The sequence below is a fragment of the Molothrus ater genome, chromosome 5 (genome assembly GCF_012460135.2).
Source record: "Molothrus ater isolate BHLD 08-10-18 breed brown headed cowbird chromosome 5, BPBGC_Mater_1.1, whole genome shotgun sequence".
NCBI classification, from domain to species: domain Eukaryota; kingdom Metazoa; phylum Chordata; class Aves; order Passeriformes; family Icteridae; genus Molothrus; species Molothrus ater.
The window spans coordinates 4,684,060-4,709,836 of NC_050482.2; the positions used below are offsets into that span (position 1 = coordinate 4,684,060).

A 25,777-nucleotide genomic window follows, 5' to 3' on the forward strand; every position below is an offset into this window, starting at 1 on the left:
AAGTTCTTCCTCATGGTGAAGTGCAACTCCTTGTGATTTGGTTTTGTTTATGGCCATTGCTCCTCGTCCTGACACTGGACATCACTTAGAATTCTGAGTCTGGCACCATCCTCTTGACAGCTGTCTCTGAGATATTTCTTGAGAGATATTAATTAGATTAATAGATTAAATTGAGAGATATTAATTAGATAAATAGATTAATTGAGATATTTCTTTAGAGATACTGAGATTATTTATAGAGATCATAGAATCACGGGATGGTTTGGGTTAAAGGGGACATTAAAGATGACCTGGTAGTACCCGCTGTGATGGGCAGGGGCACTTTTCACTATCCCAGGTACTCAGAGCCCTGTCCCACCCGACTTTGAACACTGCCACGACTAGGAACAACCCCCCCTGGGCACCCTGTGGCAGTGTTCCATCACCTCCACAGTGCAGAACTTCTTCCCCACATCCCATCTCAAACTCTCAGCTTGAAGGCATTCCGCTGTCCTGTCACTCCCTGCCCTTGGAGAGAGCCTTGTCGCATCCTTCCTGTGAGACCCCTTCGGGCACTAGGGGACATTTAGCGGTGCTGAGGTACCGATATTGATACATTTACCTTCTCCCGACCGCAGCGAGGTACCGATATTGATCCATTTACCTTCTCCCGCCCCCAGCGAAGTACCGATATTTATAATTTTACCTTCCCCCGCGTGTCCCCTCAGCAGCGGGACGCGGCCCTGGGGCGCTCCGGGCGCGGATCCCTCGCTCCGCCCCGCTCGATGCGCTCGGCGCTGGAGCGGCGCTGCCTGGCGGGGGCGGGGCGGCGCCAAGATGGCGGCGGCGATGGCGGCGGTGGCGGGCGGTGCGTGAGAGCTCCCGCGGCGCCCGGCCCCGGCGGGATGTGCGAGACCTACTCCCGCTGGCTGCTGCGGGTGTCGGTGGCGCAGATCTGCCAGGCCCTCGGCTGGGACTCCGTGCAGGTCTCGGCCTGCGACCTGCTCACCGACGTGCTGCAGCGGTACCTGCAGGGGCTGGGCCGGGGCTGCCACCGCTACTGCGAGCTCTGTGAGTGCGGGCTGGGGCTGGGCCGGGGGGATGCGGCTGGACACGGCCCTCAGAGGGCTCTGTGAGGGGCCCTGCTTGAGCAGGGTGCGGGCTGAGTGAGCTCCCTGAGCCCTGCCGGTCTCGGCCATCCCGCCAAGGAAACAGCGCTGGGCACTGCTGGGGCAGGGCAGGAGCACGGGAGGGGGGATTTGGGCAGGGCAGGAGGGCACAGGGAGGGGTTTGGGGCACTGCTGGGGCTGGGGGTCAGGGCAGGAGGGCACAGGGAGGTGGGTTTGGGCAGGGGTCTGGGGGGACAGGGCAGGAGGGCACAGAGGGGTGGATTTGGGCAGGGCAGGGGTGTGGGGGACAGGACAGGAGGGCACAGGGAAGTGGATTTGGGCAGGGGTCTGGGGGACAGGCGGGTGGGTTTGGGCAGGGCTCTGGGGGATAGGGCAGGGGGTTTGGGGTACAGGGAGGTGGGTTTGGGCAGCACTGGGGGCCCTGGGTAGGGGGCTGTGGGGGAAGGCTGTGGGGTAGCGTTATGGAGGTGTGGGAGGGCAGCTGGGAGTTGCTGCTTGTCGGGCAGTGCCAGGAGCTGGGGATGCTTGGCAGGGGAGGGTCGTAGAGGTGTGGCCATTTGGGCAGGGTAGGAGGGTGCAGGGAGGTGGGATTTGGGCAGTGCTGGGGTCTTTGGGTCAGTGAGCGCCAGGTGTGGGTTTGGGGAAGATCAGCCCCTGGGCTGGGGGCTGTGGGGAAGGGGAGCTGGGCTGTGGAGCAGTGCACAGGGCTGGGAGCATGGAAGGGAAGCCATGGGGCAGCAGAGGCAAAGGGGTCCTGGAGCCAGGGAGGACTGTAGGGCAGTGGGTCTGGGCATGGGTGAGGACTTGGGACTGTGGGGCTGGAGTTGAAGAGAAGGAGGCTCTCTGGCAGTGGGGCTCGGGTGTGGGGACATGGGGGTGCTGTCCCACTCTCTCTGGCTACAGGGTGCTGGGGAGGGGGAAGACACAAGTACAGGAGGGGGAGAGGGGACTGTTGGCCCCATTGCTGGGATGTTCTGAGTCTGGGAGGGGGATGAACTGGAGGGAGAAGGGGCAAACAGCCTCTTTTCCCTGCTGGTGGGATGTGTACATAGGAGGGTGTGGTGCTGTGTTCTCGGGGCTCATCTTTGGGTGCCAGTGCTGAGGGGGCTGTGGGGGTGTGTGTGTGTGGGCTTCCCTTTCCTGGCACAAGGGGAAGTGCTGAGGATGGAGGGTGCAAGGCTTGGCCTCCCTCCTGCCTGGGGAGGGAATGGTGTGCCTGGAAGCCCTGTTGTTGGGGTGCTCTGGGAATGTCTGTCTGGAGGGGGAGGCAGTGGTACTGTGGGACTGGGAACATGTGTATGGGGAATGTGGGAAGGCAGGGATGCACTAACATGTGTTTTGGGGGAAGTGGAGCTGTAGTGAATGGGATGTGGGAGTGTGGCAGGGCTGCACATGGGAATTGTGGAGTGCAGGAGGGGTGGGCTGGGGATAATTTAGTGCACATGGCATGAAGTATGGGTGTCCTTGTGTGGATGCAGAGGAGGAGGTTTGGCTGGATATGTGGGGGACTGGAATTTGCCAACTCTGCCACTGAGGTGGTACAGAAGGAGCTGGAAGTGATGATGAGGGGCACTGGAAGTAATGCCCTGGGCCTCAGTGGGTTTGGGGTGAGGTGGTGTGGGGTGAGAGCATGGAAGGGCTGAGTTTACAGCAAGTGGGAGAAGAGAAAGAGGAGAGGCCTGGGAATCAGTGCCAAGGGCTGCTGGCTGGGCCAGCCAGGAGTGTGGGATGTGGGTGTTGATGGGATTGGGAAGGGAGCACCACTGCTGGCTCTTGGCCTACAGCAGGACACGCAGCTCTGTGTCCCTTGGGATTGTCAGTGTCCCTGCAGAGGCCTGCAGTGGAGGGGATGGATGTCCTGCTGGTGCCTGCAGAACATGGGGGGTTGGAGGGTGGCATGTCCAGTTGCTTGTTTGGTCAGTAATGATGCCAGTGGGGCTGAGAGGGTGCTAAGGGGTGTGCTGGGTCTGGGAATGTCAGGAAAAGGTGCTGATGGGTCAGGAAGGGGTGGGGAGGTGACAATGTGCCTGCAGGGTGAGGGAGGCTGTCAGGGTCACTGCCAGCTGTAAACACAGGAAATGTGGCCAATGAGGAGCAGGGCTCAGGCTGTGGGTGTGGTTAGAGGGTCGTGGGTCTGTGTGTCTGGAGGCCTTTGCTGCCCTACATGGGGCAGGGAGGGGCTCGTGTGGCAGAGATTTGTGTGCAGAGATGGCAGAGATTTGTGTCTCTGATGGCAGAGATGGGGCTGCCAGTGCTCCTGCTGCATCCCTGAGTAACAGGAAGGAAATGAGGAGGCATCTCCAGAGTGGAGGGGCTTGGAGGAGCAGGGATACCCTGGAGAGGTGGATGTAAGCTGTGTGCCTGGGAAAACAGGGCTGCTTGTGCCTCCTGTGCCAGGAGGGACATGTTCCTCCTTCCTTTGGCATGCTGGAGAGCTGTGGGTTGTGGGCAGCTGCTGCTCCATGTGTCCTGTACTTGTGGAGAGGAAAGTTTTGGAGAACCCCTGGGGCAGAGGTCAGAGCAGTTGGGTCTGGCAGGGGTTGGAGCTGGGATGGATAATTTCCTGAAGTGCTGGGTAGGGAGAAGGTGACTCACTGGTGGTGGATTTGGGGGCTGCTGTGGCCACCACAAGTTCAGAGATTGTGCTGGGACTTGCAGGAGGTTGCTGGAGAGGTAACAGGGATGGGAACCCTGAAATGCACCACTGGGAATGTTTGCCAGTACCTCTGTGCAGGCTGTGGGAGCTGTGCTGATGAGAGGAACATCAGAGGCATGTTGCTGTCAGCTGGTGGTGGATTCCATGCTGCAAGATCCAAGGAGCTGTGAGGGCTGGGTGTGTTGAATTTGGGTGAATTTGGAGAGTGTGCAGTGCTGGGAAGCACACTGTGAGTGGCTTGGTCAGGAGAGGAGCAACCACAGCCTGGAAGTGCTGCTGCTGGAGGTTGTGTCCCTTCTCCTGAAGAAAGGAAGTTCTCACTGCTGTGGGGATCCCCCATGAAGCAAAGTGACTGTACCTGAGCCTGGCTCTGCTTCATCATTTCAGCAATAATTGAGATCAAGTCTGACAGTGACAGTGTAACCAAGCTTTGGAACAACTGTGTGCTGCAAACTGGATTTCTCAGGCTGAATAGGTTTACTTGTACAACTTTCCCCAAATTTGAGAGCAAGTTAGTCTAGAAATGGGACTGTGCAATATTGAGCCATATATCCCAGCAGCACAAGTGCAGCTCTGAAGTTTGTATCCCAATCCACACAGAAATTATCTTTAAAGCAATTAAAGGGGACAACAGAGAGGGTTTAGGAGGATGGAGTTATGAGGTGAAAAAGAAGCTCACTTAGGTTTGGCCAGAGCTGTCCTTTCTTAGGGTTGTTACAAATTCTGGGGAAGATTCTTGTGCTGCAGTGTTTCTAAGACTGGGAGGAAAAGACATAGAGATGGTGCAAATAAAATTTTTTGGTGCTGAGGATTGGAGTTTGTAGAGCTCAGGTATGCCTCTCTTGCTTTGGGTTTCCTTACTGAAAGTGGGGAAAGGCATTTTTCCCCTCTATGAATGGGGAAGGAAGTACTACAAGTATCACAGTCTTTTTGTTTGGTGTTTTTTTGTTTGGTTTTTTTCTTTGAGGAGAAGGGGAATATGCTGTGTTTGTGCCAGTGATGTGCTGGTTTTTGTACAACGTCTCTTAAAATGATCCCTGTATTTCTTTCTTTAAAAACGTTTGTAAAAGGACATCTTAATACTGAGCTGACATCTCCCTGCAATTTCAGAATTGTTTCCTTTTGCTCCTGAAATAAGTTACTGTACAAACCCAGCTCTGGATGAATGAGCTTAATTCTGCCATGGTTTTGCATAAGTAGAATTAATTAAATTCCAATTGTAGCATCTTCATTGTCAGGGCGTTATCTCGGAGTCAGACCAGTGGGGTTTGAGTTAGCAGGGCTGTCAGCTGAGGGACATAATCTTTGTGTTCCAAACTGAATAGATTTACTCTGACAGAGTTGAGACACCATGGTATGGCTGTGAAAGCCTGTCATCGCTGCTCACGTGTTCCCTCACTTGCACAAGAAAATGATGCCTCTCCCAGCTGGGTTAGATCTTTGTTCCAGCTGTTACATCCCATTAGGAGAGCTACATTCAAGATTTTCATTACTTTTCTGCTGTTGTTTCTTTGCATTTGCTGTAGCTGTAGTTGATGGGAGCTTCTGTGGCTGCAAAGAGAAGGCAAAAGGATTTGCAAAGAGGGTTTGAGATGTGTTTGATGCCATGAAATGCTTCTGAATGCTGTGTTGGGGGCTGGAGGAGAGGCTGAACTTACAGGGAGAAAATCAGGGTTTTCCTCTTAAAGTACACCACATTATGCTGCTCAAATTTGTGGAAAGCCTTTCAAAGGAACACCATTCAATATGCTGCGAGCTGTTTTATCCTCAAATTTAAATTAAATATTTGAAAACCAGTGTTGGAGTATGTAATTAAGGTATCAAGCTACAAAACAAACTGATGTAGAGTGGTTTCTGAGAGCAGAGTTCTGTGTTGTTGTTGGTTTTAAGCAGGGGTGAAAAGGGAAGGGCTCCCTGTTAGGTGCCACTTGGTTTTGCACTCTTGTTCCACGTGGTTTGATAGAGGGGTTGCAGAGCTGGTCCTTTGGTTGATCTGCTCTGGATTGTATGGGTTGGATTTTTTGTACTGGGGAGCTGCCCATGAGGACAGATCAGAATCTGCTTTGTTTCCCACTAATTTAGCTAATGTAGCTTGGCAATGGGTTATAGACGTGCACAATATGTCATTTTTTACCTCTTAACACATCCAGTGAGGGAGTTCACTTTCCAGTCTATTTATGTGAGTGGTGCAGTTCATGGGAGGGATGAGGAGGGGAGCTGTTGTTCACACCCCCTAAAGTCTCTTTTTTTCTCTTTTTTCTGGTACATTGCTCTAAAAACCAGTCAGACAGAAGCTACTTAACTTCTGTCACTGAGGGCACCTGGGCATATTTCAACAGGAAGAATTTAGATTATCTGCTGCTACAACTTGAAGTGTAATAAGCTGGATAATTAACTTTTTGAATTCAGAGGTGTATTTTCCTCTGCTTTCCTTCAATTTTCAGTGTTGAGCTTATATACTGTGATTTTTTTTCCTCCTGAAATGTGCTAACAGTTAGGAAATAAAGTTTAAAAGTTGATCTTTAGTTTCATATTGTTTCACTGCTTTTTTGAAGATTTTTTTATGCAAATATAGAATTGTAGAATATCTCAAATTGGAAGGGACCCACATGGATCATTGAGTCCAAGTCCCTGTTCCTTGCAGGACTACATATTAATTATATATACACATAAAAATATTAAAGACTATATTGAAAATGGTATTATTAATGCAGCTGCATTTTTGTTGAAAGGCAGGTTTGATCTGATGAGAGCAGTATTATTACTAGAAGGAAAAATTGCTGATATTGCAAAATGTTTTCCAAGGCAGAACTGTTCCAATGTCTGCACAGTCTCTCCTATAAACTTCATTATAGCAAAGGGAGAATGCAAACAGCAGACCAATATTTTAATTGGTAATTACCACAGAGGAGAGAATTTGCCTGGCATCAGCCAATTTTTTATTGCTTTATAATGTCAAATTTATCTCATATGTTTTCTTTGATTTTGTTCTTTTTTTAGTTCCTTCATTCTTTACCACTATACAGTAATAATCTCTATCAAAGGATTAGATTGTTGATGATCAGCTTAGATGAGCTGATTCTCTCTACTGGTCCTTGAATGACTTTATAACAAAGATCTGTCCTGGGCCTCTAACATTGATTATAAGTGTGCATTTTATGTCCTGATTACCTTAAATAGTGATGCTTTTCAGCTAATTAACTTCTTACTGGCTACCAATATAACGAAGGACAATGTGGTTTCTTGCTTGATGTTTCTGAAGTTACTGGGAAAAGGAGCAGACTCTGAGCACCTATAGCAAGAAGATGCTTTTGCCCTGACTGGTAACTACATTAATAGGACCCTTTCCCCCCCACTTAAGTGCATTTAAGTAAGATCTCTAAACTTATTTAATAACATATTGTGCATACTTATGACTTAGCTGGATAGAAGCTGTGTTGTCTCCATGAAACAGTTATCCTGGAGTAACTTTGTGTGACGTGCTGGAGCACAAGGAATCTGTGATAGAGCCTGTAATTAAAATTACCAAGGAGCTATACCTAATAATTTGCTGGTTAAAATAAAACCTAAAAAAAAAAAAAATCTCTTTTACAGCAGCCATGAGGGGGAATGCTGAGCTATTTATAACACGTGTACATGTTGCATGGGTGGTGACTCATTAATTCATTAATTTTTCTCAGTATATTTAATATAGAACTGTAGTTGCTTCCTTTAAGAAACCTGGCATGAAACTAAAAGCTCTTCTGTTCTGTGCTTACTTGCCTGTTAAATTTTCACTCATTCATACAAACTTTGGGCCAGGAAGGAGGAGGTGGAGGGAGTGAGTTTGACAAAAGGAAATCAGCTATTCCTGAGACTGACTTTAAGGCAAGTAAGACAATTCCCTAACTCCCACAGAGCCCCTCACAGTGCCTTTGGATGACATGAGCACTGGCCAGCTTGTTTGCTGGAGGAATTCTTGGACTTTTGCAAAAATAACTTGGCTTTAGGAGCTTCTAAAGCTTCCTTTTGCCCACAACCCAAACCCTTGTTTGTAGGACACTTTTGTGCTCCATCCCCGTTCTGTATGATTTGGTTTTCCTTGTGGATGGGTTGGTTCATCTGCAGGTGATGCTGAGCAGTGGGGCTGAGGGCTGCATAACTTTCCACACAAATACTCTGCTCTGCCTGGGTTCTCTTTGCCCATCACTTCAGTCCAGTACTTTTTTGGGATGCAATTCCATGTGCAGATTCCTCCTCACCTGGTGCTCCTTCTCATGCCCAGGGAAGCTGAGAGTATCTTAGCAGCACAGCCATTCCCAGGGTTTCTGGTGAGCTGTTTTGAGACCAAATGGTCTTAATTTAGCTCTGCTGCTGCCACAGCTTTGCCACTCTTGGAGCAGAGTTCCCATTCAGGGAGATAGTGCAGCTTAAAATCTTGTGAGAAAGGTATTTTCCTAGCTCACTGTTCATGGGGCATATGGAGGAGAGTTGTAACTTGCTGGATAAACTACTCCCACCTCCTTCCATCAATGAACAATGATAGTATTTAAAGTGTTGTGGTGTAAAGAACAGCAAGAGACTGGAAACCAAAGCTCTGAAGTGTCTGTGATCTGGCACTGACTTGCTGTGTGACATTAATTATTTCACTGGGAGGCTTCAGCATCTGAATTTTTAAACTGAGGATAGCACAGATATGTGGAGAATATTGAGATAAGTTCAGTATGCAGAGATTGAACTTCTTTTCTTGGCATCATTTGCTCACAGAAAAAAGACTAAATGAAACAGCAGGAGAGAGTGTGTTACATGTTTGTCAGCATTCCCTTTCATGTGTCTGGCTTCTGCTATTTTACTGATTTTTTTTTTTTTTAATTAAGCCAGAGAAAGAAGAGAAATGCTAAACTGTTGAAATAAAAGTGTAAAGTCTTTATTTGATGAATAACCTGAAAATACACTTAATGCATTTTTGTGCTGTCATAATTTCCAGTTGATAACTGGTTTGATTTTAAATACAGATATGAATACAGACCTGAAAGTTTTTTCAAACACTTCTATCACTGAGGACACTCTCTTGAAAAGAAGGGTTAACTGCTGCATCCTTTCATCCCTCTGACAGTTGCAGGTTTAAACATTATTTTTAGCTTTCAATCAAACTTTAAACTTGGCATTGTCTCTTTGGAGGCAAATGTCAAAGCTGTGAGAAAATTGAATCTTCTTTGGGGTTTTTGGTCACCTTTTGAACCCACTTTCTAATACACATAATTGTTTCATGATACAGTTGTTAAATATTTCCATGCTTCAGTTACACATAGTAGCTGCTTCTCTGCCATGTGTTCTTAAAAAGCACTTGTAGAAAGAATTCCTTTTTAGCATTTATCACTTGCTAATCATGTCAGCACACTTTTCTGGAGGTTAGAAAGATCATGTGCAGATCTAGGAAAAGACCTTGGAAAAGTTTTCCCCAAGTTTTTCTTTTCAGCTGCCTGTCAAACTTGTACCTGTTAAATCTTGACACCTTAGAAAATGCTTCAGTGAGTTCACAGGTACCTTCATAGCCCGCAGAGCAACTAAAAGCAACAACACAAAATTTCTTAGTGTGTCAATTGCCTGAATTTAATTTTTTAACCAAAAAACACACTTTTTTCCCCCCTTAATTAGTATAAGGATCTCATAACTACTCTGGAGTGGTGATATCCTCATGTAATTATGTGCATGCAAGCCTGGAGTTTGCAGAGCAGACTGGTATTGCACTTGTACAAACACACAGGTATTACACAAACAAACTGTGAGGTGCTTTTCACCCTGCAGAGTTCACATTCCAAATACAGGAGGGTAAAACTGGCAGGAACTTGGTCTGCTCTCCCTTTTAGCTGTGGAAAGAATTAAAACACAAGGAGGACTTGCCTGGAGTCACACAAGAGGCCAGTGTTGGAGAGCTGAGAATCAACCCCATAATCTGAGTATTATCCTTATCTTCACCACAAGACTTAAGAAGGGAAATTCTAGAACAAAATTCTCATTTTCTAAACGTACCTGCAGGCGTGAGTTGGCTGGGGGGGGTGGAATTCATGCAGTGATGTGAGAACCAGCTGCCTTGGCTTCAAGATAAACCAAGAAGAGATTAGGTTAAAGGGCAAACAAAAGAGCATCCCCCCATTCTCTGGAGCCAGGGCTCCACAATAGCCATTGTGTTCCTTTAATAAGCACAGGCTGCTTTTCCATAATTACTTTTTAAAGTAAATCACAGCTTATCATCATATAGGGATGTAATATCTTCATAAGCCAATTCTACAGAATTGTAATAATTCAGTATATCATTTTATTGAATTAAAAATCATGTTTGGAGTTTACAGCATTGTTTTGGGGTTTCTGTTATGAAAAGTCAGGAATAGACTCGAGGTGGTGGTGCCTTGGCTGCCAAAGCCAGGTGCCCAGTTCTCCCTCTGGAGGCCTTTTGAGGGATTTTCCTCTGTCAAGTCAGGGAAACTGAGGTACTTTGACTTCTGCAAGTGTAATTTAAAGCTTTGAGCCAAATTAATTGTATAGCACAAGCTGCATCCTCTGTTGGACTGTTTTCTTGGAAATCCTATTAAATAAAGGTCCCGACTGCCTGGCCAGTGATGTTTCATTGTGCTTTTTGTGAAGAAAGTAAGATTTTTGCTGGAGAATCAAACTTAAGTTGCCCCCCAGGAAATCAGCCCCTGAAGTATGGTATAAAATATTCTCTCCTCATTAGACCACTGCTTAGTATTCCTCTCTTTTATCCAGGAGGTGTAGCTAACCAGTACCAGTAGATGAAGTGGCTCATAGTTTATGAAGCCTGTAGATTTCATCTGGTGGAAAGATACTTTGTGAAGAGTTTGTTTTTTTTTTTAATCAAGAGACTCTTTTTTTCTTTTCTCTCTGTAAACTACAGTCAGTTCAAAAAAAAATGAAATTGTTCCTTTTCTAGGTTGAGACATAATATTTGATCTGTTCCAACTGATAAAGAGCACTTTCTGCTTATGGGGTTGTGTGGTGTTAATTGACTGTTGCCAGGTAAAGCTGCCTGTTGTTGCTCCCTCCTTTGGGCTTGGTTTGCTTCCTGGAGTGCAGTTTTTCAATGGTATGAAACAAAGGATGGCTCAGAACAAAACCCTTCTGAAAGTAAACCTGGTAGAACTGTGGGGCAGTAAATCCATTTCTCTTACTGCTGGTGAGCTGGGGGACTGCAATCTCAAAGCATCTTCAGGTTGAATTTTTTAACCTGGATTTCTGTGAAAATATTGTTCTTTTGTTGTTTTTTTTTCTTCCAGATGGCCGCACAGATCCAATTTTGGATGACGTAGGCGATGCCTTCAAGCTTATGGGGGTTAACCTGCATGAGCTGGAAGATTACATCCACAATATTGAACCTGTCACTTTTGCACATCAAATCCCTTCGTTCCCTGTCAGCAAGAACAATGTCCTCCAGTTCCCCCAGCTGGGAAGTAAGGATGCAGAAGAGAGGAAGGAGTACATCCCTGATTACCTGCCACCTATTGTCTCCTCTCAAGAAGGTGGGAAATCAATCCTTTGCTTTCACTTTTGGTGTGTTTGGGTGTTTGTGGGCATCCCCCAGCAGCTCTAGCTTATGGCTTGTGGGGTTTTACCAAAGCAGGGTTGCCAAACAGGTAGCAGTGCTGTGACAGGTTTGTTCACTGTTTTTACTTTCCTTCCACATTAACTCGTGCCAAAAATTCACCATGTTATGTCATGTTTCAATAATTCATTCTAAATTTTAAGTTTTCAGATGACAATAGGAATAAATGCTTAGCATTACTTTTTATGTCTTACCTTCCCTGTTATGCATCCTGCAAGAGCTCTGTAAATTGTTGAAGGTAGAAGAAGGAAGGCTGGTGAGACTTGCACAGCATTTTCTGCTCCTGATACCTGTTTCTCCTTACTTGTAACAAATTTCACCAAAAAACCCAAACCCAACAATACAGAAAAACCTAATTTTCCAATTAAAATGAATTCAGCTTTAAGGTATGTTAGTAAGAGTACTTTGGAGGCATTACACTGGCTTTTTAAATCTCTTTGCTCATATTGATTAGGATTTCATCATCACTGTTCCAGCTGCTCCTTCCCTTTCTTGTCCCACAGAGGCAAAGGTTGAGGAAACAGTGAAACCAGCTATACAAGTACTATGAGATGCAGTTGACCTGAAAATTTTAACTGTGGCAGTGGAAAAAGCATACTTGTTTTCTCTATTTTTCAGCTATATGAGACTTGATTGCTAATAAGATAAACCTTTAAGAAACATGACCTAGTCTGACTTGCCCTTTGAATAGTGAACAGCACACAACTGTACTTTGTGTGGAAATAAATATATGTAAGATTGTGGATTTAAAAGTTCCAGACAGAAGAACTTAATTTTCCAACAGAGTGTAATGAACAGGTGCAACCTGCACAAGGTACTTAATTCAGAATTTTGTGGGGACAGGAGGGATATCATGCACTATTGTGCATATTGCTCTTTTTTGAAGAATTAAGGGCTCAAAGTCTGCTTGGTGAAATAAAACTCTGCCCATGTGAGGATGAACATGAGCAACATCACCATGTTGGGCAAAGAAATCCATTGCTGTGCTACAAGTGTGGCATGGGGCAGTATTCCAGTGATTTGGCAAGCTGTAGGAAGTGAATGTTCAGGCTTTCTTGCTTCATGTTCAGCTAAAGATGCAGTTGCTGTGTACTCCAGTTCGAGCAAGTGAAATTGTGGTCAGGAGCAGGTATCTGAGGAGCAGGTGCTGGGTTTGGTGTGTTCTGAACAAATATGCTCATTCCAGTAACAAGGTGAGGACTTATTCATCCTGGTGAGTATTTCTGAAGCTCTGTAGACTTGAATTTTCTGTTTCCTTTAGTTGTTTTTTATATATCAATAGCATTTCAGTGTTTCTTGCTTTAATACAAGCCAGGAAATGAAACTGCTGTTCAAAACAGAAATACTTTCTTAAATTGGTAAGGAGATCCTAAAGTCTCACCCTTGTGAAGTTTGTTAAAAGGGTTGCTTTAAAAATCTAACAATGCACTCTCTCAAACCAGGAAGAGGCAAACAAAATGTAAATATCATCTCTGTAGACAGCATATATAAAAGAAGAGTATTGATCAAGAAGACTTTGAGAAGTGAATGAGGATTTTAGCTGCCCTGTTCTGGCTACTTGCTTTAGCCTGGTTCTTCAGGAGGTAAACAAACACCATTCTGTCAGAGAAATCCAGCATCTTTGAAGTGTAATAAGTTGCCCAGCAATGTTGTAGTTGTTTTGGGTTTTTTTTTTTTCCCTGGGAAAATCATGCTTTAAAATATGCAAGAAAGTCAAATCCAGCAAGGCTCAAAGCAGCTGCAGACAAATATCTGAGCTTGGGGAGGGAGAAAGGAGAGTTACAGACTCAGCCTGGCAGTACACGACATACAAAGAGAGGCTAAAAATTGAAATGGGGACAGTTGTGCTTTTTCTTTTTTTTCTGTATGTAACTTTTTATACTCTTTCTCTTGCAAGTTAGATCCAGGAGTTAGATTTTAGCAGTCCTTATAAATAATGTATGAATCCTTTTAACACCTGAAGCAAGAAGATATTATTTCCAAAGTTGGATGAGAACCAGGAAAACTTCTGATGCCTAAGGGTAGTGTATCAGAGGACCTATAGACACACACAACTTGAAAAAATGAATAAAATATTTTTTAAAATGGAAATTTAAAGGAAGCATTAAATACAGTTGCTGAATGCAGATTTGTTATAGTTGATTTAAAATATTGACAGTTGAGAACATTTTAATTTTGAATTAAGTGTTTTCTGAAAATGGTGTTTGTACTCTGTGGTTTATTTTTGAAAGGGATGAGGTGGATTATAAAACTTCTGTGTATGTTTTGTTCTATATTATTTCAAGTAAACTTTGGGAGAAAAACTTACTTTTGAAGATTAAAGGAATGCGTGGTAAAAATACTGAAGAATTGCAGAAGCCATTTAAATACTTTGCATTATTTTATAGTGTAGGAAAAAATAATTAAGCTACTCGGATTGTTCAGTCCAAAATATTTGAGTTGCTTTGAGTAGGCAATAATTAGAAATGGAGGAAGGCTTTGTGCACATTAAAGTGTGTGATGTAAATCTTTGAGTGACTTTAAGGAATCATCATCATCAGGGCTCCTCATGTCCTGTTTTATATCAAAGGCTAGAGCTCAGCTCAGTTATGAATATTTATTTATTGTTAGGGGTCAGAAATTATGAGTGCTGATATATTTTAACAATATTGTAGCCACGACTTTTAGTAAGAAAAAACTCTTTTTTCAGCACTGTTAATTTAAAAACCAAACCAAAGCAGTGTTCAGTCTGCGCCACGACCAGTAGGTGTTGCTGCCCTCCTTCCCAAAAGTCCTTCAGTTCTGCACATGTAACCAACTTCTTATTTCAACTTACTCCAGAGCTGGTGGTGGTTCAGGCTGTGCAGAGGCTGCCCAGCAGCTCGAGAGATGTCTTAGATATCATTGCCAGAGAATCCATAGGAGCAGAAAGCCCTTCCAGCCTGAGAGGAGCCATCTCCTTCATTGTGCCCAGCAGTAAGGAATTCTGAAAGAGCTCTGAATTCCTGAAGCTGTGGGGGAAAGGGAGGAAGGCAAATAAGTTTTCAAGATCCATAATTTGTGTCGGTGAGAAGTTCAGTTCAGTGATGCAGGTTTTGTTCCAAGAAAGCAGAAAATGTTTTCTTGCCTTAAATATGGAGTGCAAGCTCTAACCAAATGCTTGAGCTGTGAGGATCTGCATATATAATTCTATATATTATAAAACAATCTGACTCAGTATTGCCATGGAAAATGTTGGGTTTTTAGCAGTATTTTTACAAAGGGCACTGAAGGGATAATTTTATGCCAATGTATCATGATGTTTGCTGTCTGCCTATTTTTAATTAGTCTCCTTTTTGTTTTTGAGTTAGTTTAGCACTGTTGTCACTAAAATGTCATGGTAAACTTGTAAGACAGATTAAAAAAGGAGAAAAAAATAAATTAGTTACAAAACATGATGGTCATGCTTTATTTCTTGTGCTTTAATGCAAGAGAACATACATTTTGCAATAATAAATCAACTTCATAGAATTTGTTGATTGCATTTGAAGCAAAACAGTATGTGCTGAAACTAGGCCAGCTGAGAAAGCCCAGATACTTCTCCACAGCTAATAATAATCACTGTTACATTTTGGGAAAATGTTGAGAGGCCTGAGTCCTGATGTTGTAAGAACATGTACCATTCTCCATGATTAAAACAAAGAATAGTGAGGTGTGAATCCTTCATGTACCACAGGATCCTCATTTTTAAGCTTCCTGGAATTAATTTCTACCTGCTGCTTCGTGCCTCTTGTTATCACTTCATTTTAAAAACATAATAATTATTATTTTTTTAATAATCACTTTATGTCAACTGCTCTTTTTTGTGACTTTTTGAAGTCACAGGCAATCCATCCCTGCTTCTCTGTTGGAGAACTAAAGAAAACGCATTGTTTTTGTCTGTGCAGTCCTGTTCATAGTCTGTGGTATTTGCATTAGACCCCTATTCCTCTCTTACACTCCAGTTGTGCTGGTGCATGTAAGCAGGATATGAGGGAGAAGACAGGAGAGGCTCTTCCCATAGTTTAGATATTTTGTGAGGAGAAGGGTAGCTTTTAGAGAGTCAGACTTTCTCTGCAGTTCTAGCTGCATTTTTTTCTGTCCTCTGCTTCATACCACTTCACTCCCACTCCTCAAGGTTCAGCTCCTTTCCCTTGAAAACGATCTGGGAACAAATGTAATTTTTACCAGGCATTAAATTTTGTTGTCTTTCATTCCTGGTAATGTGTGTTCAAGAGTGGCATTGTATTTCTGATCATTGAGTCAGGACAAGTTCTTGGCACAGTTTACAAATTCAGATTTATTTGTAGCCTTTTCTGTCAGAGCATTTTATTTCCCTGTCAGATCAAAGCCTAAAATTGCTGATCTTCTTACAGTCCTGCCTTTTCCCCTCTCTGCTGCTGATGTGATGTTAGGACCTGTTACCTACCAAAACCTGATGCTTCCAGCCACCTGGAAGCATGGAAACCCAGCTGTCAAATTGCAGCTCATCTCACCACATCTCTACTTTGTTTTTCATGCCGTGGTAGCTAATCTCAAAGACATTGAGATTAGCAATCTGCAAATCTCATTTGAATTGATGAGAATTGGGGGTGCTGGTGTAGCAAGGTGCTAATCAGAAGAGCACATTTTTGTATTTAGGTTCTACCAGTGCTAGAATTGTATAAAGCATTGAACATCAGTGTGACAAAAAGCATTAGTGTTGTGCTCCAGTGGGAAATAGATCAGAATTTAAAAACTGTCACTGTCCCTTCAGGCTGGCAGTGCTTTCTGTGGCCGTGGTCCAGAAGGGAATGTAGCAAGCTGTGGATGTCACACCAGGGTGATTTCAATCTCTGGTTTCTCCAAGGGTTAAACAAAGCCAATCCTTCTTTGTAAATCAGAATGTGATGGGCTTTTAAAGGGATCCTGGGGTATGCACTTTGCCTTTACATTTTGGTAGCACAGGTCTTGCTGTTGTCATTTTATGACCTTTCCCCAGCTCTAGTTTAACCCCACTCTCCCTCATTCTAGCAGCTGCACCACTGATTCTAAAGCAGCAGTGTATATTTTTAACAGAGCTTTTCCAGTATAGTTGGTTAGGAAACAACCACTCCTCAACAAAATTTAACTTTTCAAGCAGTCTGAAGAGTTAAAGCCCTGCCAGAGTGTGAAGATTTTGCTCCTGGCTGCTCCCTGTGCCTGGTTGCTGATACTCACGGGCATCCTTTACCTGTGTGTGCAGTGCCCTGAGAGTCAACTCTGATTGCTTTTGTGAGGAGGGATCCTCACATCTCCAGCAGCCCAGCAAGGAAGGAGCAACAGGAGAAAAGGACAAAATGAGAAAAGCAGCCGAGCTTGAGATGCAGCCAGAAGAAAGGCATTGGGAAGGAGCCAATAGGAGAGGCAGGTTTCAAAGGGAAAAAGGAAAATACGAGACAGGAACAAAAAAAAAGTGTGCAGAAAATGTGCCTGGTTTAAATCTTGCCATTAGACAGAAAAATAATTTTTCTGCAAGGCGTGCTGATAAAGCTGTAGTTGGGAGGACAACTGTATCTCTGCCTTTTCTTCAGAAGTTGTATCATAATTGAAAGCAGAATTTCCAGTGAAATCCTGCAAAAAAGGATTTAATGAAGTTTGTTTTTTTTTTAAATGTGGGGTTAAATAGATTTTTACAGGAGAGCTTCTTTAATTTGCAGCACTTGGGAAAAAAAAACCACAATATAATAAGTGCCATAGTAAAACTTTTTCTGTGACAGGAACTAACTCACATAGCTGGGATCTGTAGACTGTGGAGACAGACACGTGCACTATTTTATATTGTCTAAGAGACTGGTACCTAACTTCTAATAATTCATGTCTTTGGAATAGGCCCAAAACTCCTGCTATTTTTTAAGAAACTTAATGGCAGCTGGAAGTGGAGAATGGAGGACACGGATCAAAAATGTTTTTTTTTAATTGTAAGAGAGGCTTGTGATGAATTTTCATGTTTTTGTTTGTTGGGATCTTTTAAGTGTTTTATCCTTCAAAATAAATAAACCAATTGGAACCTGGCTATACATGAAGAAACAAATCAGTAAATAAATTTTATAAAGATGCTGCCTCCATTGTTTTACAAGTAATAGCAAGGAGTTAGTAAAACTAACTACAAAAATTCAGCATTGTGAAAATTTATTTGTTTAGTTTCTTAAGCTATCTAGTCTTATTTGCTGCATATAGCAATTGAAATGAAGCTAATGTGACTTCAAGGGGATATCATCCTTTTAAAACCTTCTCACAAAGATTTTTCTGTTTTTCAGACCTGTTTAGATAACTTACAAGTTAGTGATTCTTAAGGATTCAGAAATAAAAACTGCAAAACACAGAAGTTGCCTGATAAAAGCCAGCCTTTTGCAGTAAATTATTTACATGGAATGGGAATGAAAGTCATGGACCCTTTCACTGCATTGTGATGTGCAAATTGCAATTTTGGTTCGAATAAAACTGGAGGAGAAAATGGGACTTTGTGATAAAAGGATTCTATTGTCTTGTGTATTTTGAACAGAAATGCTGTCATGATTTTAATTTCCTACTGATCCTTTTTCAGCAAAACTTTTGTCACTTGTCTTGACTCGTCACGTCAGATCAGTTTTTTCCCTTTTCTGACAATGTGTGACTTTGTTTAGTGCCTGTGTTGCTTCCTGCACTGTCTACTGCAGCTATGCTCGAGGATTTTATTTCAGCTGGATCATCAGACACCTTTGTGCCTTTGGAAGCATAAGTTTCAAATTAGGTTATCATCTGATAGCTGGGTGTTACTGTTCTTGGGCCTTTCAGACTTCCCCTAACTGCTCTGAGTGTTTTTGGGGACTTGAGGGAAGAGAGTGGGAAATGGAAAATCTGCCTGATTCTTCAAGCAGGATAAAAGAGAAGCACAACTGGCCTATTTTAAGGGCTGACCGTGTAACTTTATTATTTTTCAGTGTTTTCCTTCATGCAGGAATGTTTGCTATTTTTCTTTAATCAAATGCTTTTTTTTTCTTTCTCTGTCTTCTGCCACCGAGGATGCTTTAATTTAATGAACGTGTTAGTGATTGCTAACAATTCCTGGCACTTGAAAAACAAATAAAAGTCATTTTAGCTGCTGGGAGCAAAGCCACAAATTTGATCTTTACCTCCCTGAGTGGGAATTTGTGCCAAACTTCTGGAGAATTGTCTCAGTCCAAGCAAGCCTTAATTTTGTACAAGGATGCTGAATTACAACATGTTGGTTGAGACCTCCTGTGTGTGTCTGATTTTGAGACATGTGGTCTTAAGCAATGCCAACATCCTCCTGCTGCTTATTAGCCATGGTGGCATTTACATGGACACAGGGAATGGTTCACACCTGGAATTCAAGAGCTGGCCCTCCAGCTGGTTGTTCTGAATAACACAACTGCCCAGAGAACTGTTGCTTGTAGAGTAACTTTTCTCAGTTTAACACCTCTGAAGTGTCTGAAATGTTTCTTACCACCTGCAAAAAATACCCATGCTTGGAGCTGTTTGGGAACAGATACTTCTTGGTATTTTGTGCACATTTTCAAGCATAGATGAGCCTAACCTTGATCTCAGCATCAAAAAAAAACATTGTCTAGACAAAGATCATGGATTACAGGACCCTGTATCTCTCTTGTGTTAATCAGGGGAATGACTCATTATAAGCTTCTGCGTGTGGTACAGTCCAGGTTAAGTCTAAGGAATTCTGCCTTCTAATTTTTAAAATTATGACTAAGAAAGCTCATTTGAGCTCTTTTGCCATGCACAGATAAGCACTTTACCATACAGCTCTTGACTTCAGTGTCTTCTTAGAATTAGGGTTGGAAGGGACCTTAGAGATCATCTTCTTGCAGTCTTCACCTTTGGTACATGCTCCTGTTTCCTCCAGCTCTCAGCTAAAGAGAATGCTAGTGACTGGGTAAGTCATTAGGAAGGGATAACTCATTTTGGTGTGTAGGCAATTCTGGTTAATTCTGGAAGACTTGGAGAAATGCAAAGTTGGATGGATAACAGGGAGAGTTCAAATGCAAAGGCATTTGGAGACATGACCCTGGTTCATGCAGCCAGATGTTTGGATAATTAAAGTTCATCTTTAGCTGCGTTTTTTCGGAATCTTTCATTTTCGTAATTGCACTCATTAGAAACATTAATGGTTTTCTGATGACTTGACAAGACAGTATTTTTCTGTATTTCTCTAGTTTGGATTCTGTTTCTTTGAACAGCATGACTGGGTAAAATGTAACCCCGTGTGCATGTTGTGTATAAATGTGCATTGTTTGGGTCGGTTAAGCAAAGCCTACCATAGCATACCTGTGTTTTTGAGGAGCAGTGTTGAACTTGAGCAGGGCTGGATCTGGCTTGTACTTAGCCCAAGGCTGGAAAACAGTGGGTCTTCAGGTGGTAACACAGTAAGTCACAAATTTCTCTGACTTGGTTTGAGATTAATTTCTTGGTGATGGTTATAAGCGATGACGCCACGCTGCCAGGGGTGGTATTTTATATGGAGAGATAAACTGAAGTTCAGCTCTGTGTGTGTGTATGTTTGAAAGAGGTCGATAACAACTTAAATGGCCTTTCTTCTGGCCACTTTTCAATCTGCAGCATTCTACTTAATTTATTTTCTTTGGTGAACTTGTTTGCCCACTGCATTCTCACTGTTGATGTCTGCTGCTTTCCCATTCCAAAGAGTTGTGTTAAAGGAAGACTCTGTGTTTCATGTGTATTCCTACAGTTGGGATGGAGCATATTTTTCTTCAAACGTTATGAGCTCTTTTCCCTGAGGGGAGGAGGATGGTACAGATTCTGGGTGTCTGAGCAGTGCAGCTTAACAGATTGGCCAAATAATCCATCCTGAACTGGAGAGCGAATAATTTTAATACCCCTTATCTTGCATAGATTTTTATGGATATTCATCTCAGCAAACGAACTTTGCATTTCTAAATATTTAGAGCAGCATGTTCGTTCAGGCACAGCATATTTGAATCTTAATATTCTCAGAGTTTCTCCACGTTTCTCTGGGTTTCTGTGCATGTGGGACTTGGGTTCCAGGCTTTTTTAAACACATATTTTATGCTGGCGTGTGTACAACACTAATTACGTCTGACAGTCACAACTGGGAATAGCAAGGAGGAAATAATAGTTCTTGACCAATCGCTAAAACACAGGAAGTCCTGGTGCCATAGGAAGGGAGAGAAACTCACTTCTCATTTCCTTTGGAGTCCAGTGTGTTCAGATTAACTTTAAAGGGAGCTGAGGTGCAGCTCTGAGGATTTAGGCTTCAATCGTGTGCTCCCTTCGTGTGGAGCCGTCTCAGCAGGCAGCAGGGCACCAGCCAGGAGAGCTCTCACAGCTCAGCTGCTGGGGATCCTATTGCAAATTAAATATGAAACAAGGATGCATTGGGTTTTGCATGGGAAACTTTTTAGCACAGTCACTCATGAGGCTTTCGCTCTGCTCTGAGTATTTCAAATCACAGTACTGCTGGAGGTGATAGCTCATTTGTAATCTTTCAGAAATAACTTGTTTCTTTCGCTGTTTTAAAGAAAATCGATGATTTTTTTACCTTAGAGTTTTAGTTTTTTGTATTACAGGCTTTACCATGTTCAAAAAAGCAAAGTTTACATTCAGTTACTTTTTATTGGGGTGTGTATAAAATATTCTACGAATATTTTTGATGTGATCAAAACATGTACATATGTTCTTTGTGGTCTTTTAATATGAAAAGTACAGTTAAATCAAATATCTTTGGACAGGGATCTTGAGTTGGGATATCTTGGGGGGAATTTTAAAATTACAAGTGAAAAAATTACAAGTGAAAATCCTTTTGGATTTTGGTGAGATTTAGCCATCTGTTTTTCCTCCTTGTAGCATCAAACCTTAACTTTTCTTTCCAAAGCCCTTTAAATCATGATATTAAATCAAACTGGTTGTGATGAGCTGAAAAAACAAGGTGGAATTTTATTATCATGGTGTTGCTGTATAGTTCAGTTACACTTAACTCCAGCATGTGAAGGGTTTGTCACAATGTTGCATGTATTGACACAATTCAGGATTTTTTTAGGACTCTTGGGAAAGTAACCTTTGCGTGAATTAAAACGTGATTAGTATCTTAATGCTGATATTGCAAACAACAAACTTCCCTCAGATGAGCTGATTTTCACTGAGTACAGTTTATGCTTAGTATCTGTTTAAAATTTCCAGTGATTCAGGCTGAAACACTGAGTTTCCTCAAAACCTCAGTTTTAGAAGGAGCACATCTATTTAGGGAGCATTTCCTTCACACAGCTATTCCTTCTGACATGAGCTCACCAAGCTGAGCTCCTGGCATGTATGTTTGGTTATCTCTGTTGAGACGAGCTCCCATCATATGTCCTAGATCCCCTGGTGGAATGTCACATGGATGGGATGCCTGGGTACAGGTGTGGTCCTAAAATCTAGCCCAGCTGGCTGGCCAAAGGCAAAAAGTTCCTCCTGGTGTGGAAAGTGAAGAATGTCAGATGAAATTGGAGGTTGAATTTTGCGGTACCAATGATCCATATGCCCTGTGTGTGGGATGTCTACTGTGCCCTGCTGTTGTGGGGTAAGATTTTCCTAGGTCACAGGCTAAGCCAAGCAGGGCTGCTGCAGGACTCCTAACAGGAGACATCCAAGGCAATCCAGAGAAGCAGGAAACTGTTGATTAATAGATGGCAGTCTATAAGAGGCTCGGTCTGCTGTCGAGCCTGGCATATTTCAAATGAGATGAAAAATTAAGTCCTTGCCACTTGTGGTGATTAAAGCCTCGGTGGCTCACTTTTCAAGAGCAGCATGTGAACCCTGCTGGCATGGCTCCAGTTGGGTTATAGAGTTCTGCCAACCTAAATGCCCCAAGCAGTTTCAAATTCATGGAGGAGAAACAGCTCAGTGCTGTTCTGTGCCGCCAAGTAGCCGCCACATCCTCCCACCACAATTCCTGTGTTTCAGCAGCAGCTGAAGGGATGCTCTGCTAAAGGCAGTCCCATTCACTGAAAACATCCAGCAAGCCTCTATTTATTTTTTTCAGGGTAAATCCAGCACTGCATATGTGTTTTCTAACTTGGTGTTAGACCTTTATGTGTGAATGAAGATAAGTAAGTGCAAGGTTTTTACGTTCTTTAACAGGGAGTAGAGCCCATCCTGGTGTCAAATCTATGTTTGCAGAGGAGAGAACTATGTTTGATCCAAAGGTGCTGTCATGACAGTGAAGAAACTGAGGCGAATAGAAATGCTTATTGTTTTAGTCTCAATAATTTCCTTCCTTCCTTCCTTCCTTCCTTCCTTCCTTCCTTCCTTCCTTCCTTCCTTCCTTCCTTCCTTCCTTCCTTCCTTCCTTCCTTCCTTCCTTCCTTCCTTCCTTCCTTCCTTCCTTCCTTCCTTCCTTCCTTCCTTCCTTCCTTCCTTCCTTCCTTCCTTCCTTCCTTCCTTCCTTCCTTCCTTCCTTCCTTCCTTCCTTCCTTCCTTCCTTCCTTCCTTCCTTCCTTCCTTCCTTCCTTCCTTCCTTCCTTCCTTCCTTCCTTCCTTCCTTCCTTCCTTCCTTCCTTCCTTCCTTCCTTCCTTCCTTCCTTCCTTCCTTCCTTCCTTCCTTCCTTCCTTCCTTCCTTCCTTCCTTCCTTCCTTCCTTCCTTCCTTCCTTCCTTCCTTCCTTCCTTCCTTCCTTCCTTCCTTCCTTCCTTCCTTCCTTCCTTCCTTCCTTCCTTCCTTCCTTCCTTCCTTCCTTCCTTCCTTCCTTCCTTCCTTCCTTCCTTCCTTCCTTCCTTCCTTCCTTCCTTCCTTCCTTCCTTCCTTCCTTCCTTCCTTCCTTCCTTCCTTCCTTCCTTCCTTCCTTCCTTCCTTCCTTCCTTCCTTCCTTCCTTCCTTCCTTCCTTCCTTCCTTCCTTCCTTCCTTCCTTCCTTCCTTCCTTCCTTCCTTCCTTCCTTCCTTCCTTCCTTCCTTCCTTCCTTCCTTCCTTCCTTCCTTCCTTCCTTCCTTCCTTCCTTCCTTCCTTCCTTCCTTCCTTCCTTCCTTCCTTCCTTCCTTCCTTCCTTCCTTCCTTCCTTCCTTCCTTCCTTCCTTCCTTCCTTCCTTCCTTCCTTCCTTCCTTCCTTCCTTCCTTCCTTCCTTCCTTCCTTCCTTCCTTCCTTCCTTCCTTCCTTCCTTCCTTCCTTCCTTCCTTCCTTCCTTCCTTCCTTCCTTCCTTCCTTCCTTCCTTCCTTCCTTCCTTCCTTCCTTCCTTCCTTCCTTCCTTCCTTCCTTCCTTCCTTCCTTCCTTCCTTCCTTCCTTCCTTCCTTCCTTCCTTCCTTCCTTCCTTCCTTCCTTCCTTCCTTCCTTCCTTCCTTCCTTCCTTCCTTCCTTCCTTCCTTCCTTCCTTCCTTCCTTCCTCTCATATCTATAATGCTGATTCTATGCATAATATAGAGAGTAATGTCCATGTGGCATTTTTAGCAGCCAATGTATAGAAAATGTGTGGACTCATAGAGCGATTAAATGCAAAGAGCCAAGCAGAGGGACAGGACAACTGGTTACAATCTGCTGTGAAAGAAAGGTGTGGGATGTGGAAGATGATGCTGAGTGCCACCAGAAGAATGCATGTTGGGGTTAAATATCTTCCAGTAGGATTTGTATAAAATGGAATTGTTCTTATCAGCCCCTGGTGGAACGGCCAAGGCTTGTGCTGCTCTCAGACTCCACAGTGTTACACATGTGCTTGTGCTGTGCAGTAGCTTTGGCCTTATCTAAATGGAAAACCCTTTCCAGCTTGAGAACAACTTAGCAACTTTTTAATATCAAAAAGAGCACATTATGCACAACACGTGTACAAGACTCAAAGGAACATGTATGCTGCCTAAAGTTTTTGGAGCTGGCGTGTGTGTGCACGCTAATCTCCTGAGAGTTCATTGCTCCAAGCTTTTCTCGGGAGCAAAAGGAGGCAGAGCTGAAGACTTCTGTGCACTGCCACTCCATCTGAAAGAACCAGCTCCTTTTTCCTTAGTTCAAGGCAAAGAAGTGTGTGTACGTTGTTCCTATCAATGCAGTCACAGGACTCTGACTTCCTTTTTAAGTGGAAATAAATGAAAGTATTCTCACTCTCTATTGTTAAGTGGCAGAGGAGCTTTCTGCTACAGTCTCATTGTCTTAGATCTGTCTCTCAGTGCAGCACATCTTTGCATTAAGCCGTTATTACCTTTTCATGTCACTTGGAAGAGATGAAATATACTGGTAGTGTCTCAAGGGGAAGACTCTAGATACTGGTTTTCTGAGGAAAAGCTTAGATGTGGATTAAAAACCTGCTTGCTTTTTTGCTTGTCTCAAGCTGACTGCAGCTCAGACTCGTCGGAGTTACTGCAGCCTCTCCATGTCCAGTTTTGCAGTTTCTTTGCTGCCTTAATTGGTGTAAGTTTGGCTTTCCCAGATAATCTTTTCTGAAAGAACAAGTGAGATGAGGGAACAAGCGAGCTCCAGAGGGAGAGATCCCAGCAATAAGTTGTGTCCACTTAGTATCAATTGAACAGGGGGAGGACAGGACAGTGATCAGGTGACACCTAAACACTGTTCTCCAGAATTAGATGACTTTGTTTCCTTCCCAGCATCCTGCAGAGGTCAGGGTTGTTTTCTGAACAGCTGCATTGGTGCCATTCTCTCTGTGAAGAGTAGGTCATTCCTTTCTGTGGCCCCAGGAAGGAGCTGTAACCTTGTCATTTTAATGAGCCAAAGCTTTGTTAGACCTGGAACCTTTCCTGGTCAGAGGTACATGGTACATGAACATATCTAAGGCAGCTCAGTCTCTGTAAGAAAGTCTGTGAGGAGACTTGCTTCCTCATGCAAAGAGACAGATTCCTAATTACCACAGAGCTGACAAAGAATGACATTTGGAAAAAATCCAGAGCAATATTCAGGCTCATTGCCTCCTGCTGCAGAGTGAGGCATCTGAGCTGTCCTGTCATCACTCTTTCTGATGTAATTTAGGGAAAGTTGGAGATATAAGTGGAGAATTTCAAGATTTTTTTCCCCTCACACTTCTATTGGAGAGCATATTATTGCTATACTTACCAAGAATTTATATTTCTTTAATGCTAGCTCTCTGTATTGAGCCACCTACCTACTTGCACTGTGCTGTATCAAAGCTGCAACTTTTATTCTGCAAAACCCAAGTAATTCCTCTCCAATTTTTATTTTGCCTTTTATGTTCATGTCTCATTGGCAGCAAAATATGTGTTCTTTAAGTAACAACAACATAATCTGGTTACATATGGCAAGGGAAATAATACAAATGAAAAATCTAGGCTTTCCCTAGTCTGAGTCCATGTAGCATCATACATTGCTATATGTTATGTAGCTATAAATTGCACTACACAAATGGATTATTTTAAATTATTATATATGTGCAATTAATAAATTATTAGCCATTTTTTAAAATTTAGAAGCA

The 25,777-nt window shown here is 43.2% G+C and overlaps 1 protein-coding gene across 1 annotated transcript in view; it reads left to right on the plus strand.

The window, feature by feature from the left end:
* Positions 1 to 817: 817 nt before the first annotated feature.
* TAF3 (TATA-box binding protein associated factor 3) overlaps positions 818 to 25,777 on the plus strand; it is a 116,936-nt gene continuing 91,976 nt past the window's right edge. Inside the window, exons 1-2 of the mRNA XM_036401215.2 lie at positions 818 to 1,050; positions 11,040 to 11,282. Coding sequence (XP_036257108.1) covers positions 885 to 1,050; positions 11,040 to 11,282 — 409 coding nt within the window. The 5' untranslated portion in view covers positions 818 to 884. The remainder of the gene's footprint in view (positions 1,051 to 11,039; positions 11,283 to 25,777) is intronic.